Here is a 16,450-nt window from a genome sequence, read left to right as displayed (position 1 = left end):
TGCAGCCGTCATTGTTGTTTGGCGGGCCCGGGCTGGGGATTCGAACCCACCACCTTAGGTGTATGTGGCTGGTGCCTTAGCCTCTTGAGCCACAGGTGCTGAGCTGAAAAAGCTTTTAAATTACAGATTTGATTTCTTTCAAAGTTACTGGATTACTAAATTTCCCTTCTCATTATGGTTTTGGTAAAGTGGTTTTTTTTTTCTATGAATCTGTTTATCTATATTTCCATTTTCAGAGTATCTTAATCTCTTCAAGGACTTTACCATTAGGATTCTTTTCATTCCTGACATTGGTTAGTTCTGCCATTTTTTTTAACTTGATAATTCACACCAAAGATTAATCAGTTTTATGTCTTTTCATACAACCAATTTATTGCTTTAATCTTTCTTTGCAAGTTAAATATTTCATTTATTTCTGCTAGTAATTCTTTATTACTTCCAATAATTTGGATTTAATTTGCTGTTATCCTGGTGTCTTGAGAATGCTTCAGTTTGGCCTTTTTTCCTTTCTAACATTTATACCCTTTCAGTATGGTTTTAATTACATCCAAGAGATTTTAATATTCTTATTTTCATTCAGTTCAAAATAATTTCTACTTCTATTAGGTAGTTTCTTCCAAATTTCCTAATTTTTGTTATTTAGCTCTGCTGCATTGAGTCTTCTATTATTTATTGGTAGTTTATGGCTTTATAAGCCAATAATGTGTTTTTTACAGTTGTTGGTATAGTGTTCTATATAAGTCCATTAGATTAAGTTTATTAATGGTGTTGGTTCTAAGCTCTTCTACCTTTATGATGGGGAGGGGTTTTGCTTCTATCATTTATTGAGATAGCTATATTAAAATTCTATTTGTTTGCTTGTTTTGTTTTTGCTTTTTAAGACAGAGTATCACTTTGTCACCCTTAGGAGACACAGTTCACAGCAACCTCAAACTCTTGGGCCCAGTCGATTCTCTTGCCTCAGGCTCCCAAGTAGCTGGGACTACAGGTGCCCACTACAATGGCTGGCTAGTTTTTAGAGACTGGGTCTGGCTCTTTCTTAAGCCAGTCTTGAATTCCTGAGCTCAAGCAATTCACCAGCCTTGGCCTCCCAGAGTGCTAAGATTACAGGTGTGAGCCACTGCGCCCAGCCTAAATTCGTATGGATGTGTGCTTTTGGCCAAGATGAAACACCCGCTGCTTTCCCCTCCTGCCTCATCTAAAAACACTAATTGTTGAGAGAACAAGAAAAAAGAGGTAAGCCCTACCACTGCTCCAGTTTACTGCCTGGAAATTTTTTGCCATAGTGCAAAAGACGGGAAGCCCAGGCCAGAGCCCCAGAATTTTCCAGAGTGGAAGAGACAAGAGGTGGAGTCCAGGGAAGCTAAAGTGGCTAAGGCTCAATTTTCACAAACTCCTCCAGGGAACAAAGAAGAAACAATTTCCAATTCTTTCCCTGAAGATATTTTAACATTAATAAAAAACTGTGAGAAGGGTGGAAAATTAGAGACCATTTCTTTCATGAACACAGATGCAAAAATCATAAATGAAATATTGCAAAAAATTTTATAGATATATAGAAACAGTAACATAACTAGGCAGGGTTTCTATTAGACAAGTGCAAGGTAAGGTGGGAAAGCAGGGTGGATAAGAAGTTATCACCATAAAATCTATCAATTAACTCCCTCAGACTAACACATACAAGAAAATTTGATCATTTCAAAAGATTCAAGGAAAGTATTTGAAAAATTTCAGCATCATATATCCTCTTAGCAAACTATAAATAAAAGGGCACTTCCTTCAACTCATAAATACCACAAAAATCTACAGCGATCACCATGCTCATTGGTGACATTTGAATGATTTTCCCTCTGAGATGAGGAATAAAGGAATCCCATTCTGACAACTTCTGTTCAACACTGTACTGGACATTCTGCCCAGTGTGATAAGGCAAGAAAATAAATAAATTGCAAAATGACTGGAAATAAAGTCATTATGAAAAGATGTGAGCATGCAAAATATTCCCCCCAAATTCACAAACTGTTAGCATGAATAAGTGAATTGAATGAGGTAGCTAGATACAGGTTATAAAAATCATTGTATTTCAATATTGTAGCAACAAATAGTAAACCTAGGACTTAGACACTTCATGAAGAGAGCATCCAATGGCCAGTATTTGAAAAGATGCTTAGCCCTATTAGTCATTATTCACATTAAAATTGAAACCATAATAAGATACCAGTACACACTCAATAGAATATATGAAAAGAGAAAAGTATGAGACTGACAAGCTGTAGAGGAGGTTTCTGGGATAGCCAGGTCCTCCCTTAGCTTTATTAAATGCTTTCTGGGGCAGAGGGAGTTAGAGGAGGGTTCTTGAGTTAAGTTTCTGGAATACCACATTCCTTACCTGTAGGGACTAGGGTCCCTAAGATAAATATTTGTTGCATTTGTTTGTAGAGCTGCTGTGGCAAATTCAAAAAAATTATCTGTTCTGGAGAACAGAAATCCAAAACCAAGGCGTTGCAGGGCACCATTTCCTCTGGCGGCTCCAAGAGAATCCTTTTTTCTCATCCTGTCCCTGGTAGCTGTCAGTGATGGTAGCCACACAAAACTCGTGGCTACATTTCTCTCTGCTGTCTTCACGTTGCCTTCTGCTCTGTGTGCATCTTATCCTTCTTTGCCTTTCTTGTAAAGATACTTGGTGAAATTTAGGTCTTAGATAATCTGAAGTGAATTCATCTTGAAATGTTTAGTTCTATCTGCAAAGATCCTTTTCCCAAATAAAGTAATATTTGTAAATTCCAGGGATTAGGATTTGAAATTTTCATTTAGTTGTTATTCAATCTACTACATTTGTGTTTGATATATTTCCTAAATTTAAAAATGAACTAGTGTGGGGGACTTCCTATTTGGATTCTCCCCTCTCTGCTGTTGGAGGTTCTGTCCCCCTTCTTTTTACCCTGTTTTGCTTATCATGCTTATCAACCTTTCTCCCTATCAATAAACTCTATCCTATTGCTTAAAAAAAAGAGCTAGTGACACTGGAGAGCTGGTCAGGGGAAGGAATGGCTTGGGAAAACCTGATGTGGACAACTGAGAGAAGGTAGAAGACTAAGTTATCATGGGAGCAACATTCACCAAGTACAGACAGAACACTGGGAGATGTTACAAAAGGGAGCTCAAGCAGAATTTCCTTCTTCTGTGCCAGGTCTTGGGATCTGATCCCATAAAAGCAGAGGCTATGCAGTAGAACTTCCTCAGCTGACCCCTCCTCAAGTTGGCCTAATTTCATAGACCAGACATGCACCACATGTACTTATCAGTGCAGTAAGCCTAATGTTGCCCACCTCCATATGTTGACCAGTTTGTTTCAGTACCCTGGGTGGTCAACTTACAGACGCTCTACTTATTTACACGAAGGGCCCAAAGGAGTGGGCAAGATGAATGCTGTGCCAGACCCAGCTAGCTGTCCATTCAGTAACTACTCTTTCCTTCTTCATGGAAAAGAATCCTAATTTTGCTAGAAAAATCAATTATTTACATCAAATAGAATATTTCCAGGATTCTCTTGTAGCTACTGTCATAGAACACAGTTCTGAGGTGATGCCGTGAGATGTAAATGTCCTTGACAGCACTGTGGAGTTATTATCGGCCCTGGATAGCTGGCTTGAAGACTTTTCTGTTACAAGAAAACCCCCCAAGTCCAGTGGGGTTTAAGTCCATTATTTGGTTTGCAGTCAAATATAATCCTTTTAACGTAAACAAGAGCTAGGTGTTCCACACATTCTTGAGGGTCAATCATTGTACCATTCCAGTTTCTCTGAATACTTAAAAAGAAGTAAGGCTTTTCCACCAACAGGCATTCCAAACTGGCACTCTTAAATCACTGGGTATTATTATTCTATCTGTTTCAAGCATTCACAATAAAGTGCAGAGAAGGTTAATGTACACTCTTTATTGAGTCCACCAATGTATTAGGAGATATGGTAATAATAAATGGTACTTTTATATCCTTTTAACCAAAAATATAACAAATATTTACATTCAGTAAAAATACAAAAAGCATACAGAGGCATTGTCTTTCTAAAAGACGTAAGTTTAAGAGGTATCAAAAAATAGGAGACAAACATTGCTTGTTACAGGATACCTTACAATCCATGAATTGTGCAGTACAGTTGCTATTTGATTATTGTAACTGTGCAGTTTTGCTTTTGTCTTCTGCTGATAAGCTTACATGTTTCCGTTTTAAAAAATCAACTGCATTCTGTATCAAAAATAAAGAGGCCTTAAAAATGCACAAAGCTGAAGACGAACTGGGGGTTCAAGTTTAAATCTGAAAATGTACTATGACACTTTTCTGAAGATTTATTCCTTTTTTCTAGCCTTTCAGGTTACGCTAAAAGAATACATAAACCTTAACAGCACATTTTTTAAACTTAGAGTAACAATCATTGTTTTAAATATACTAGAGAATTTTTTTATCCTCCCTTTTATGTAGGAGGAAAGAATACTTTATAAAAATTAGGCTTGTTCTTAGAAATCTCCATGATTATTGTCACATTTTAAACCTGGGAGAGATTCTCAGGGTGATAGAAATGACAGTGATGTGACTTATCACCCTCATGAGATTCATTAACGACTTATCCTCAAAGATCATACTGAAAGTAATCTTTTGGAATAAATGAGATCTACTAATTACAGTAAACTTTTTTTTTTGAGATAGAGTCTCAAGCTAATTTTATGGAAGCATGTTTTGAATTCACCAATTTTCCAAATCTTTAATTATGAAGAGATTTTGCTTTTACTTACTATTTGGCAAAAGTCTGCACTGAGGATTTACTACTTCAATAATCGTAGCAGATTTAGAGTTGTGGTGGGGATAGAGGACATTCGCCACCTCATTAAAATTATAAATTTATAAAATAAAAATAAAAACAAAGCAAATGGGGACTTGGAATTGGAGCAAACACAGGTTAAGGTTTCTCTTGTTCTAGTCACCTGACAAACTAAGAGAAAGCAGGAATGTACCTTAAATTAAAATACAAAAATCAAAACCTCATGATTTTTAGGGGATACATACATATCAAACCACAAAGCACGTGGCTTTAGTTCCTGATCAATGTGATCGGCTGATCCAAACACTCACAGTTAAAGCAAGATGAAACAAAGGCAGCACAAGGTGCAAGTCCAAAACCACAGGTCTCAGCTCTGTGCAAGGTTTAGTCACAGTTTTCGTGCCGTTAAGGACACACAGGTAAGGCTCCCATTGGGTCTGAAAGACCTGCTAAATAAAGATGCTGTGCAAACAGCACATTCTTCTGGAGTAATGGATATAAAATGGTGAGGACAATACCCAACCCAAACTTGATAAAAAGGTGGTTACAGCAAAACATCGTTGTTTTGTTGTGGACATAAAAACAAAATTACATAAATCAGTGAAGGAAAGACTCTAATCAGAGGACCACCGTTTATAAGCCAAACCACTTTAGCAAGTGACATTCAAACTAGGATTTTTGGTTCAGGTTACTTTCCATTTCAAAGGACCAAGAAAGCCACGAAGGAGCCACCTAGCTTCACCTCACACACCTGGGGTTTGATTTCTAAGGCTTAAGTTTTAGACAAATGTTTTTTCCCCAGGGTAATTTTTTTCCTAAAATGAAGAGATAATCATTTTGATGGGAAAAATGAACTACTACCATTTACTACTTGAAACTGATTCATGATTTCAAAACGAATGGGACCGACAGGCAGACTGAGAAAGGAGGCAACACATGCCTGCAAAAGAAGTCACAAACCCACTAAGTAAATATCGACATGTAAGGACCACCACTCAGAAGTCCACCCATTTGGCTCCAAGTTGATCTGGGTAGTGCACATTAACAGCTTTGGCTTTTTCTTTTTTTGGTAATCACAGAAGTTTATTAAAATCTCATTTGCCTTTACACTAAAAAACAAATGAAAACATTTAAACTTAATATATAGAAAAACATATTTAATTTGTAAAAATGTGAAAAATCTACCTCATCTAGCAAATACTCACTGAAATTTTAATTAAATTAAGAGGGCCATGCCCAAAAGGACGGAAAGGTATGTCCTCTTAAGGGCTAAACTGAGAACCAAGAGAGAATCATTTCCATTAATTCTAGTTCCTCTTCCTCCCACAAAATTTTGCTGCAGGTAGCTGAGGGTTTACCAAGATTGAATGCCACCTGGTGCTCTGAGATGTGGGGTTGGTATGACACAGAATAAAATTCATCTTCATGATTACAACACCTATGACTATACTTCTTTATACAAAGAACTCCACACTTGAGTTGTGAGAAATTTTGGTTTGGGTTTCTATAGTGTAGAAGTCTCTAGAACCCATTCTTCATTGAACTTATACTTTTAGTTACAATGCAAAATAACTATCACTTCAGAATTTGTACACGTCATTTAACATCAAAATTTCATTCTTTGGAAATCAGGGTTCCAACTCCTCCATTTCTACCCCCCCTTTCCCAAAGGACAAGAATCCTGTGGCAGCTTATTTGCCCTCCCTATACCCACACCACCAGCAGCAAGTCTCTAACACCTCAACTGCAAAGGGCGGAATTCCCATTCCACTCAGACTGAGACCCTACATTGCACTGGTGCTACACATCAAGTTTTATCTCTGTATAGATTGAGCGTAGCGTCTCTGCAAAGATGACTTCTGTTTTCAGACCAGTTTTGTGATCTCAAATATAAATATCAATTAACAAGAGCTCCCAAATACAAACAAAACCATAACCCTTCAAATAATAAGTTACTTTTCAAACACATATGGATATCCTTGGCATTGGCAGACCTTTGAATTTGTCCTTTAGCCCAAGCTATGGTTTGAAAATAATAATACATTATCTTTAAAATAACTTGTTAAAAGAAAATTTTTTCTGTAACTGTGGTCCCCGAGCAGGTCTGGTGTGCACTGTGGAGACTGAGATCGGGCAGCGCATCCACAGCTGAGGAACTGCTTGTCCTCGGGAATTAAATGGAAGGGAGGCAGGACTCAGGTCTGTCTCACTGCTCAGAGCCCAGCAACAAAACCTCTGGGTCAGCAGTAGCAGCGAGCTGTTTCTTGGCAATGGCCTGCAGAATCATGAGGTGGTTCTGCCCACATCTCCACAACTTTCTGTAGTTTTCAAGCTAGACTGCTGAAACTTGTTCATTTTCTGAAAATAATAAAAACAAATTAACTGGCAAATCAGCATATTAGTGAAGATCAACTAATAACTACTTATCAGTCTAAAAAATCAGCCAGTTTCAACAAAAAAAATCCTCTCAAACTTTCCATCTAGGCCCAGATCTTATTGTAATGACATTTATGATTTCTGATCATAATGAAGGTTGAAAATAGATTGGAATTTCATAAATAGTTTTTAATCACTTTCTTATTCTATTACAAAGGATAAAAATTCATTTTTTTTTTTAAATTTCAGATTACTGTGAGGGTACAAACAGCTGTGTTATACAATGTTTGCATTTGTTAGATAGAGTCTCTCTCGTAGTTGTGTCCCACACCCAAGAGGTGAGCCATACACCCTTACGTTGTGCCCATTAAGTGGGAGCTCACCAATTCCCCCTTTTCCCCCTCTTTTCCTCCCCCCACCTTGAATTGAATTTTTTTCTTACGTGGGCATGTATTAGATTGTCTGCTGGCTTCATATTAGTAAGTTCATTACTTTTAATAAAGCAAACTATTTTTCAAACCATTGGAACAGCTACAAAGTCAGTTAAGAGTTTTGCTATTTAAGAGGAACTATATGAACAGTATCATTTCAGACAACTGGCATTTGAAAAACAGTTTCAAGTTTCCATGCATTAATGTTCAATCTAACTCCACTGATGTTGAATGCTTCCTCTCAAAGGGGAAAGACTAAGCCCTTGTTTTGCCAAAGTTAAGAATACTCTATTTGAGCCAGAAGGGTACTGGGCACAAAGTAACAAGCATAACCCCCACCCCCCCCACCCCCCCACCCCCGCCAACATGCCATCATATTTAGGATTCTTATTTTTTAACAGAGACCTTTAAGGCATTTAGAGAAACCATTATTAGCATAAAATACCAGAGTAAAGACCATTTAATGTGTTCATCAATTCGTTTAAGAGCCATGAAGGTAGTTTGTTGACATACCATCTGCTTCGCTATCTGCGTCAGTCACATCTGCTAGTTTAGGATGGGGTGGATGCAAATTGCGCCTCTGAGGCTGAGTTACAATCTTCGATGGAACACAGGCCCCAGGGCTGCTACTGAGGGAAGGCGGTGGCAGTCTAGAAAGGCTGTCATGCATCATCCTTGACCTCTGCACCGCCACACTATAATCTGGAGGCTTTAGGTGCGGGTGGCATCCTTCCTTTAGGTCCGCTAAAGAAATCCCCATGTATCCTGGAGGAGTGGGAGGTGGCTCCCTAAACCTATCGTCCTTCTTGGGTGAGGTGACACAGTACACTGGCATAAAAAATAAACAATGGAAATGTTAATGAAAAATGTAAGAAATGAAAAAAAACACTGAAACTTATTAGGGTGAAAAAACAGAACATAAAAACATAAAATGAATATATTTGAATGAAAGATTAAAACATTTTAAAAAACATGTTGAATGTTTTAAAACATATTAAAAACAGGTTTAAACAGTATTTAAATCTATTTTTACAATACATAAAATGTATTCAGTTTTATAAACTTTGAATGTAATGAGGATAGTTGGGGGAGGTGGCACTGCTAACAGCTTCCTTCTGTAGATGAGTTCCCATGTCACAGGAGAGGACTGACAGCTCCTGACGTAATGCTCACCTTGAAGATGGCTGAGTTCACTCTAAACATCCATTTTCTATTAACTATCAGGGTTTTCACACAAATGATGACAGGGCCACCTGTTTAATGGCCGTTTTACCCTGTTCCTGAGACATGAAGCACTGGGACTAGTTTGGCATTCATGGGCAAACTAGTTCTCAGTGCTGACACGTAAACAACTTAACTTTCCTGGTATAGAAGAACTACTTGCTCCAAGACTTATCTTCTAACTTCTGTACTGTGAAAAAGTAGAGAAGAAAGAAAAAAAAAAACCCCACATAATTTTAGGAAATTCATCTCAAATCAAATTTCTCTTGACTTTCAGTGGACATTGAAAATAATGACAAATTTATTTATTTATTACTTTTTTTGAGACAGAGTCTTACTTTGTCACCCTTGGTAGAGTATTGTGGTACCATAGCTCACAGAAACCTCAAACTCCTATGTTCAAGCAGTCCTACTGCCCCAGTTTTTCTATTTTTAGTAGAGAGACAGGGTCTCACGCTGGCTCAGACTGGTCTCGAATTGATTGAGCTCAAGCAATCCACCTAGCCGATACCAGTGACTTTAAATCCGTTCCCCTGTATATATAAGCCTAAGCAGCAGCTACCAAAAGCATCAGAAGTGGGTTAAAGAGGAAACTCTGTGAAATCAAGACCAATCCACAGGACCCAAAGGGCAAATGGCTCTGAATAATCTTGATCATGCAAGTGACTTTTAAAACACAAAAACTGCCTATGTACAAGCAGAATATATTTTAAAAGATTATTAAATAACACTCATTCTCCCATTAAAGAATTAGGTTCGTGCATATTGAAATTTCTATAATTGTACTATGATGGTCAGAAAGGATTTCCATTTCCACTTGAGGACAGGCTGGGTAAGGTTCCCGGTGGAGGAGAAGTTGTCAGGACCAACAAAACAAAAATGAAGAAAGAATCCATTATTTCCAAACAGACAAGAGATTTTTATATCCATGTACACTCCTGCTTATATGTCCCTAAAGTTGTTACCTAAAAAGGCATTTTTTGGTGGGGGGTAGGGGATGGGATGGTGAACAGAGTCCTACCCTGTTGCCTTCACCATAGCTCACAGCAACGTCAAACTTCTGGGCTCAAGTGATCCTTCTGCCTCAGCCTCCTGAGTAGCTGGGACTACAGGTAATCCCCACATCCAGTTAATTTTTCTAGTTAAGTAGAGCTGGGATCTTGCTCTTGCTCAGGCTATCTTTGAACTCCTGAGTTCAAGCAATCCTCCCACCTTGGTCTCCCTGAGTACTATCACAGGTGTGAGCCATTGCACCTGGACACCTAAAAGGCTTTAACAAGCAAAAATCCTTGAAAAAAAGGAATGAGCTAAAAACCCAATGCAGGCCAGCAAGGTGGCTTCTGTGTGTAATTCTAGCACTCTGGGAGGCAGAGGTGGGCACATGGCTTGAGCTCAGGAATTTAAGACCAGCCTGAGCAAGAGTGAGACACTATCTCTAAAAATAGCTGGGCGTTGTGGCAGATACCTGTAGTCCCAACTACTCGGGAGGCTGAGGCAGAAGAATCACTTGAGCTCAAGAGTCTTAGGTTGCTGTGAGCTGTGATGCCATAGCACTCTATAGAGTAGTGGTTCTCAACCTGTGGGTCGTGAGCCCTTTGTAACAATGAAAATACATCGCAGCATTAGGAAGGTTGAGAACCTCTGAGGTGGCTCACACCTGTCATCCTAGCATTCTGGGAGGATGAGGCAGATTGATTATTCCAGCTCATGAGTTCAAGTCCAGCCTGAGCCAGAGTGAGCCCTCATCTCTAAAAATAGCTGGGTGTTGTGGTGTGCACCTGTGGTCCCAGCTTCTTGGGAGGCTGAGACAAGAGAATTGCTTGAGCACAAGAGTTTGAGGTTGCTGTGAGCTGTGATGCCACAGCACTCTTCCAGGATGACAAAGTGAGACTTTTGTCTCAAAAACAAACAAAAAAACCCAATGCACTTTGACAACTATAAAATCAACACATTTCTCTTTCGCAGTTTTAGTAACTAAACATGATACTATGAATATTCTTTAGAATTAAGAGTTGATTAACATAGGGTGTCTATAAAGTTTGTGTGCAATGTAACACTGTACACTACTTTAAATTGCACACAAACTTTATGGCCACACTATTCAAAGTATAGTCTTTCTACATAAATAGGTAAGCAGAGGCTATTCCATCTAAGTATTTATACAATTCAGGCAGAAATGGGGCAAAGAAAAGTATGTGATGACTAAATACTGAAAGAAAATACTAAAAAAGCTTAGAATGGAATCCACAAGTCGGCACTGGGATTCTCAGGGTGTGCACTGGAAGGTACATACTAAAAACATGTTAAGACATCGTTATCATTTTTTTCCCTTACTTTTATTACCTAAAATTTATAGCATAGTCAGCATTTCTACTATGTATGCACTACAGTTATCAAAACAATTTATTAGGTGGCAGAGATAATAATCCCTTTATTACGACTGGCTAGTGAGCGAGACAATGGTATTCCTCAATAAAACCAAAAAGATCTTAAAAGCAAAATAAGACAAACTTGTCCCACAATTAAAATCTTTGCATCAGACTTTTTCATTTTAATAGTTTGAGGTTCTGCTCTTAGGAAACCATCAATTTTAAGTAAATAATTTGTTTGTGGAGGGAGCAAAGAAAGGATGGAGTGAATAAATTTTTGCAATAAAATTCAAGACATACAATGACTTTTTTTTTACTTAACCTCTAATGTCAGAGATATAATAGAAACATACAACTTACCAATCAAGCCCTTTTCTGTACTAGAAGTAACAGTTTTATACACTGGATCAGTGGTATCCTTGGGGTCCCAGCCTTCAGATGACTCGACTTGGGTGCTCTCCAACACTTTCCGTTTAACTGTTCCATAGTTTGGTTCATATGTGTCAGAAAGAGAACTGGAGGAGGCCCAACTCTGTCTTAACGGATTAGTCTCTAGGCTGCCTTTACATTGACCACAAGTTCTAGAGCAGCCTTTAGGACAGGAATAGGGCTCACAGTCAGTGGGTTCAACTTCAGCAATAGGGTCATCTAAATGGGTATGTCTGTAAGAGTTCAAAAAATCCCAGCCTTTAGGGTTTGGAAGGCTTTGAAAGTTGTCATGAGAGCTGCTTGAACAGGAAGTCCAACTCCCACGACCACTATCAGCTGCTTCTATAATGATATGCTCGTGAGAAATCTCTTCATTGCTCATAGAAGATGAGACAGCTCCCCCTTTTATTAGAGATGGCTTCGAGAGAGCCCACCTAGAATTGGAGATGATACACAATTAAAGGTAGTTTTCAGGCTTACTGGAAAACTTTCTTCTCTGCTTCAAGTTATTATTGGCTATAAGAAACTATAGGACATGTACCATAAGTGTTCATGCCTGAATAACCTCATGGAAAAAAAAAAGACACTACCATTAATTATCACTGAACTCCTGAAACATACAAAAACCTCAAGTAACTCAAATATTTAGCAAAGTTTCCTCAGAATTTTTCTTTATTAAAAAGGATACATACACATATATACACTATTTGTTTATTTATTTAAGACAGTCTCATTCTATGGCCCTGGGTAGAGCGCTGTGGCATCATAGTTTACAGTAACCTCAAACTCTTGGGCTCAAGTGATCCTCTTGTCTCAGCCTCCTGAGTAGCTGGCACTACAGGTGCCTGCCACAACACCTGGTTAGTTTCTTCTATTTTTAGTAGCGACGAGGTCTCACTCTGGCTTAGGCTGGTCTGGAACTCCTGAGCTCAGGGCAATCCACCCACCTCAGCCTCCCAGAGTGCTAAGATTACAGTCGTGAACCACCATGCCTGACCACTTACTGTGTAACTTTTGTAGAAAAAGTCTGCCGACCTCTGGTCTAGAGCAGAGGTTCTGAACCTTCCTAATGCTGTGGCCCTTTAATACAGTTCCTGTGGGACATGACCCACAAGTTGAGAACTGGTGGTCTAGAGAATCATAGTTTATAACATTTACAAATATGATACTTTATATTTTAAACTTTTCATATTAAAACAGACCGGATGAAATAATATATAACAGTGTAGAATCAACGTTCTCAATGATTTCCATTTTGCTTAAATTAAAAAAAAATTTAAAGAATTAACGTCTATTAGTTGACTATTATTACTCCACAAATTACACTCCGAAAATAAGTGCTGAGCCTGCTCTCCCAACCTGTCAATATGTGCAGCACTGGTAGTACTTTCCATTACACAATTGAGTAACCTCTAGCTAACTGCCAGAATTTCAAGAACCACATTCCCTTATCAATAGCAGGTGAACTTTGAATTATTAATTAGAAAGATGGAAACATGATGGAAAATTACTAAATTTAGTAACATTCTGAAAATAAGTCCATGTGAACACTTATCATCTTTCAAAATAGTACTCATTTAAATAAATATTCAGCATAGAGAATATGTGCTTGTCCCTCATATTCTTTTACGGGTTCCTTTGCAAATACCCCATAGGGGTCCAAGTTCAAGGTGGAGAGCACTAAATGCAGTGGTCACTTGGCTTGGATTCTGTGATATGTACACGGATAAGGATGTTTACCCAGGGCCAAGGTGAGCATGGTCTCCCATCCCTGAAGAGTGCTCTGTCTTTTCCAATGCCCCATTGGATTCAGAAACTGCCAGAGCCTGGGAGGAACAACGTTCATCCTGTAGAGCTGCAGACATGGAGTCAACAGAGCAATTGCTCACGATGCTGGACCGGGAAGAAATCTCGCTATGGCTGGAGTCAGATAAGTTGTCAGATTTAACTGATGGTGTAAGTGTGTAACCTGAACGGAAAAAGAACAATGATCAAACGACAAAACACAACAGGTGGTAGGGCAGTCAGGGAAAGAATGAAAAGAATCCACACAAATAACAAAAGGCAAAGTAGTAGCAATCTTTGTTCTCATTAATGTTGATGAAAGAGCGCCAATTTCTCCACATATCCATTCACCTACCTAACAACATCATACCAATCCAACTCCAAATTAAAAAACAAAAGGATAGTCAAAATCTAGTATTACTGAGAAAACTAGTCTAAAGGTATATCTGCCCCCAGGCTCTCATACAGCTAATAAGCATTTAATAAAAGGCCACCCTAAACACATTATAGACATTAAAAAGTAAATGTCTAAGCATTTCTCCACTTCTTTTTAACACTACTTCCACTCCTTTAATTAACATCAATATTTTTGTGACATGACCTTAATCCAAAATAACACTTTGAGGTAGGGGTGAAGATGGGATTTAGAATGCAAGGTAAAGCACTACATATTCACTTTTTCGAACTACATATACTTACCCCAGATATTCTGCTTATGCCACCTAAGAAGTCTTGCCCCCAGTTGAGAGTGATTGTTTTAGTTTAGTTTTTTTTTATTTTTTTGAGACAGGGTCTCAGCTCTGTTGCCCAGGCTGGGGTGCAGTGGCACGATCACAGCTCACTGCAGCCTTGATCTCCTTAGTGATCCTCCGGCCTCGGCTTCTCAAAGTGCAGGATTATAGGCATGAGCCATTGTGTCTGGTCTGTTTTAGTGTTTTTAAATAAATTGTTTTACATTTGAACATAATCTTATACCCACTTTCTTTTTTCTTCATCAACTTTGCAGAATATTAAACAGTTGAACTGACAAATGTGTGGAATGTTATGCGAAAATGGTATCTATGTGTTTTACATTGCTCTGTGACTTACTGCCCAGAAGAGAGCTAGAGATTTTCTTTTATGTTCTTTGGCTTAAAGAGGCAGGGATGTAGGTGAAAGATTCAAAAACAAATCTGCAGCACAATGGTTAATATACACAATAGTCTATTTAGATGACTGGAAGAAACAAACATTTTGTTTAGAAAGAAAATGCTCTAGTAATCTCAACGAAGTATAGGTCATAAGAAGCAAACAGAATCTTCTTGCTCACAGAATAATGTAAGGTTCAATAGGTATATGACCTGTGGATCAATCTCTAGAAATCGCATTGAGAACTATAGGTTTGGGGTTCGTTCTTGGAATTCTCAGGGCCTTAGCTTCTTCAAGGATAAAGAAGACAACAATCTGAGCTGCTCTATTTTAAGAATCTTGGGAGTTAATTTCTATTACTCAAGTCATTGGTGCATACTGGCCTTATTAGTTTTATCAACTATTTTGAAAAGAAAAAGACCTAGAAAATGTGTGATTTACAGTTGGCTTATGGGGCCTGGAACAGGGTAAGCCAAGATAAACCACTCTCCTGACTTCCATCACACATCTCTGAACTGGAAATCACTGCCATCTGTCAGTGTTGATGAGCTGATCAGTCAATTTTCAAGAAGGACCAAGAGGAGGGATATGGTAATACATTAAAAATAAATTAAAAACAAAAACTTCCTCAAAAGAAAAAAAAAACTTTGCTCTTTTATTGTATGGAATAGATTTGCTTCTGTTTAAAAAAAAGCAATTTAACCCTATGTCTCTTAGATCAGTATTTCTCAAATATAATCTAAGAATCACCTGAAAAATTAATTTTGGCAATTCAAATTTATGAGATCTGGGGTGGGACCTAGTAATTGAATTTTTTTACCACGTTTCCCAGATAATATTGGGAATATGAATATGCCATGGGAATATAAACCTGCTACGTTAGATCAGCTCTTCCACCTAAGATCAAAGATATGTAAAAAGTAAATGATATAAAAAGTATATGTGAATAAAGTTCAGTTTCTAATCTCTAAACACTCCTATCTCTCGGAGCTTATAAAATAGATGCAGTACTCAGGCAGTACTAACATTCTCTGAGGCGAAGGTTCTGGTCAGATTATTACTGAGGCTTTCACGGTGAAAGTGACACTGGCTCCTGAGAAACCTCCTCTACTTCACTCACAGACCCAGCTGCTGTCAGTAGGAAATAAAGAAAACTACAGAAAACAAGAGTATAAAGTTTACTAACTCAATACATTAGTAAAATAACATATGTACAAATAAGGCACTTTAGATCAACATGACTTTGTTGCTAGAGTTATCTGTAGTATTATACTAATCATAAAATACTCATAAATAGTATTTTACTAAGTTGTCTGCCTTCGCTTTGACAAATGGCTTAATTTAAGCCCATTTACATTAATAACTTAGAACAAACTTAACACTAAAATTAAATAAGGAACTTCATCAGAGTGTCTTTCTCCTTTTAGACTTGAAGCGCGTATAGAAGCAGTTTAAAGCGTTACTGTTGCCTCGGCTATTTGAATTGAAGATGGCACTCCCTTTCTCATCTTTGATGTTGCTTCTAACATCCTTCACTTTCTCACAGCTTTCTGCAGCTTGATTGTGATCTGCGTCCTCTTTTTTGCTGTTGACTAGTCTCTCCCTTGAAAGAGTTCTTTCCCTAAATCTTCTAAACGGGGATGTCATTCTTTTTCTGGTTGTGTTCTCACAACTTGGCCTGTCTCTATTCTCCTCAGTGGCCTTCTCGGTCCTGTCTGTTCTTTTGGCTGTGCTCCTGGTAATCTGAAGGATTTTCTTTTGCAAGTAAACCCCACCTATTCCGGGGCAGCTCTGGCCACTGATCTTGGTGCTGGACTCACGGGGAGGGGATGAGGAACACCCTGAGAGGTGCAGCAGGATGCTGTGATCAGATATGATACTGCCAACTGGAGGG

At 38.3% G+C, this 16,450-nt stretch overlaps 1 protein-coding gene across 2 annotated transcripts in view; it reads right to left on the bottom strand.

Annotated features, from left to right (window-relative positions):
* Positions 1 to 5,878: 5,878 nt before the first annotated feature.
* The window catches only part of RAPGEF6 (Rap guanine nucleotide exchange factor 6), a 184,820-nt gene continuing 174,248 nt past the window's right edge, over positions 5,879 to 16,450 (bottom strand). Inside the window, exons 25-28 of one of the 2 annotated variants that reach the window (XM_003782219.3) lie at positions 13,384 to 13,612; positions 11,575 to 12,077; positions 8,138 to 8,452; positions 5,879 to 7,175 (exon numbers count right to left, since the gene is read on the bottom strand). In XM_003782219.3, coding sequence (XP_003782267.1) covers positions 7,150 to 7,175; positions 8,138 to 8,452; positions 11,575 to 12,077; positions 13,384 to 13,612 — 1,073 coding nt within the window. In that variant the 3' untranslated portion in view covers positions 5,879 to 7,149. Of the gene's footprint in view, positions 7,176 to 8,137; positions 8,453 to 11,574; positions 12,078 to 13,383; positions 13,613 to 15,849; positions 16,443 to 16,450 lie in introns of those variants that run through there. The other variant, XM_023516451.1, reaches the window with a different exon arrangement.

This window comes from Otolemur garnettii, unplaced genomic scaffold (assembly GCF_000181295.1).
Source record: "Otolemur garnettii isolate 467f Iridium unplaced genomic scaffold, OtoGar3 scaffold00003, whole genome shotgun sequence".
Classification (NCBI taxonomy): Eukaryota; Metazoa; Chordata; class Mammalia; order Primates; family Galagidae; genus Otolemur; species Otolemur garnettii.
Note: the sequence above shows the minus strand (reverse complement) of the source record. Positions and strands in the feature narration are given on the sequence as shown.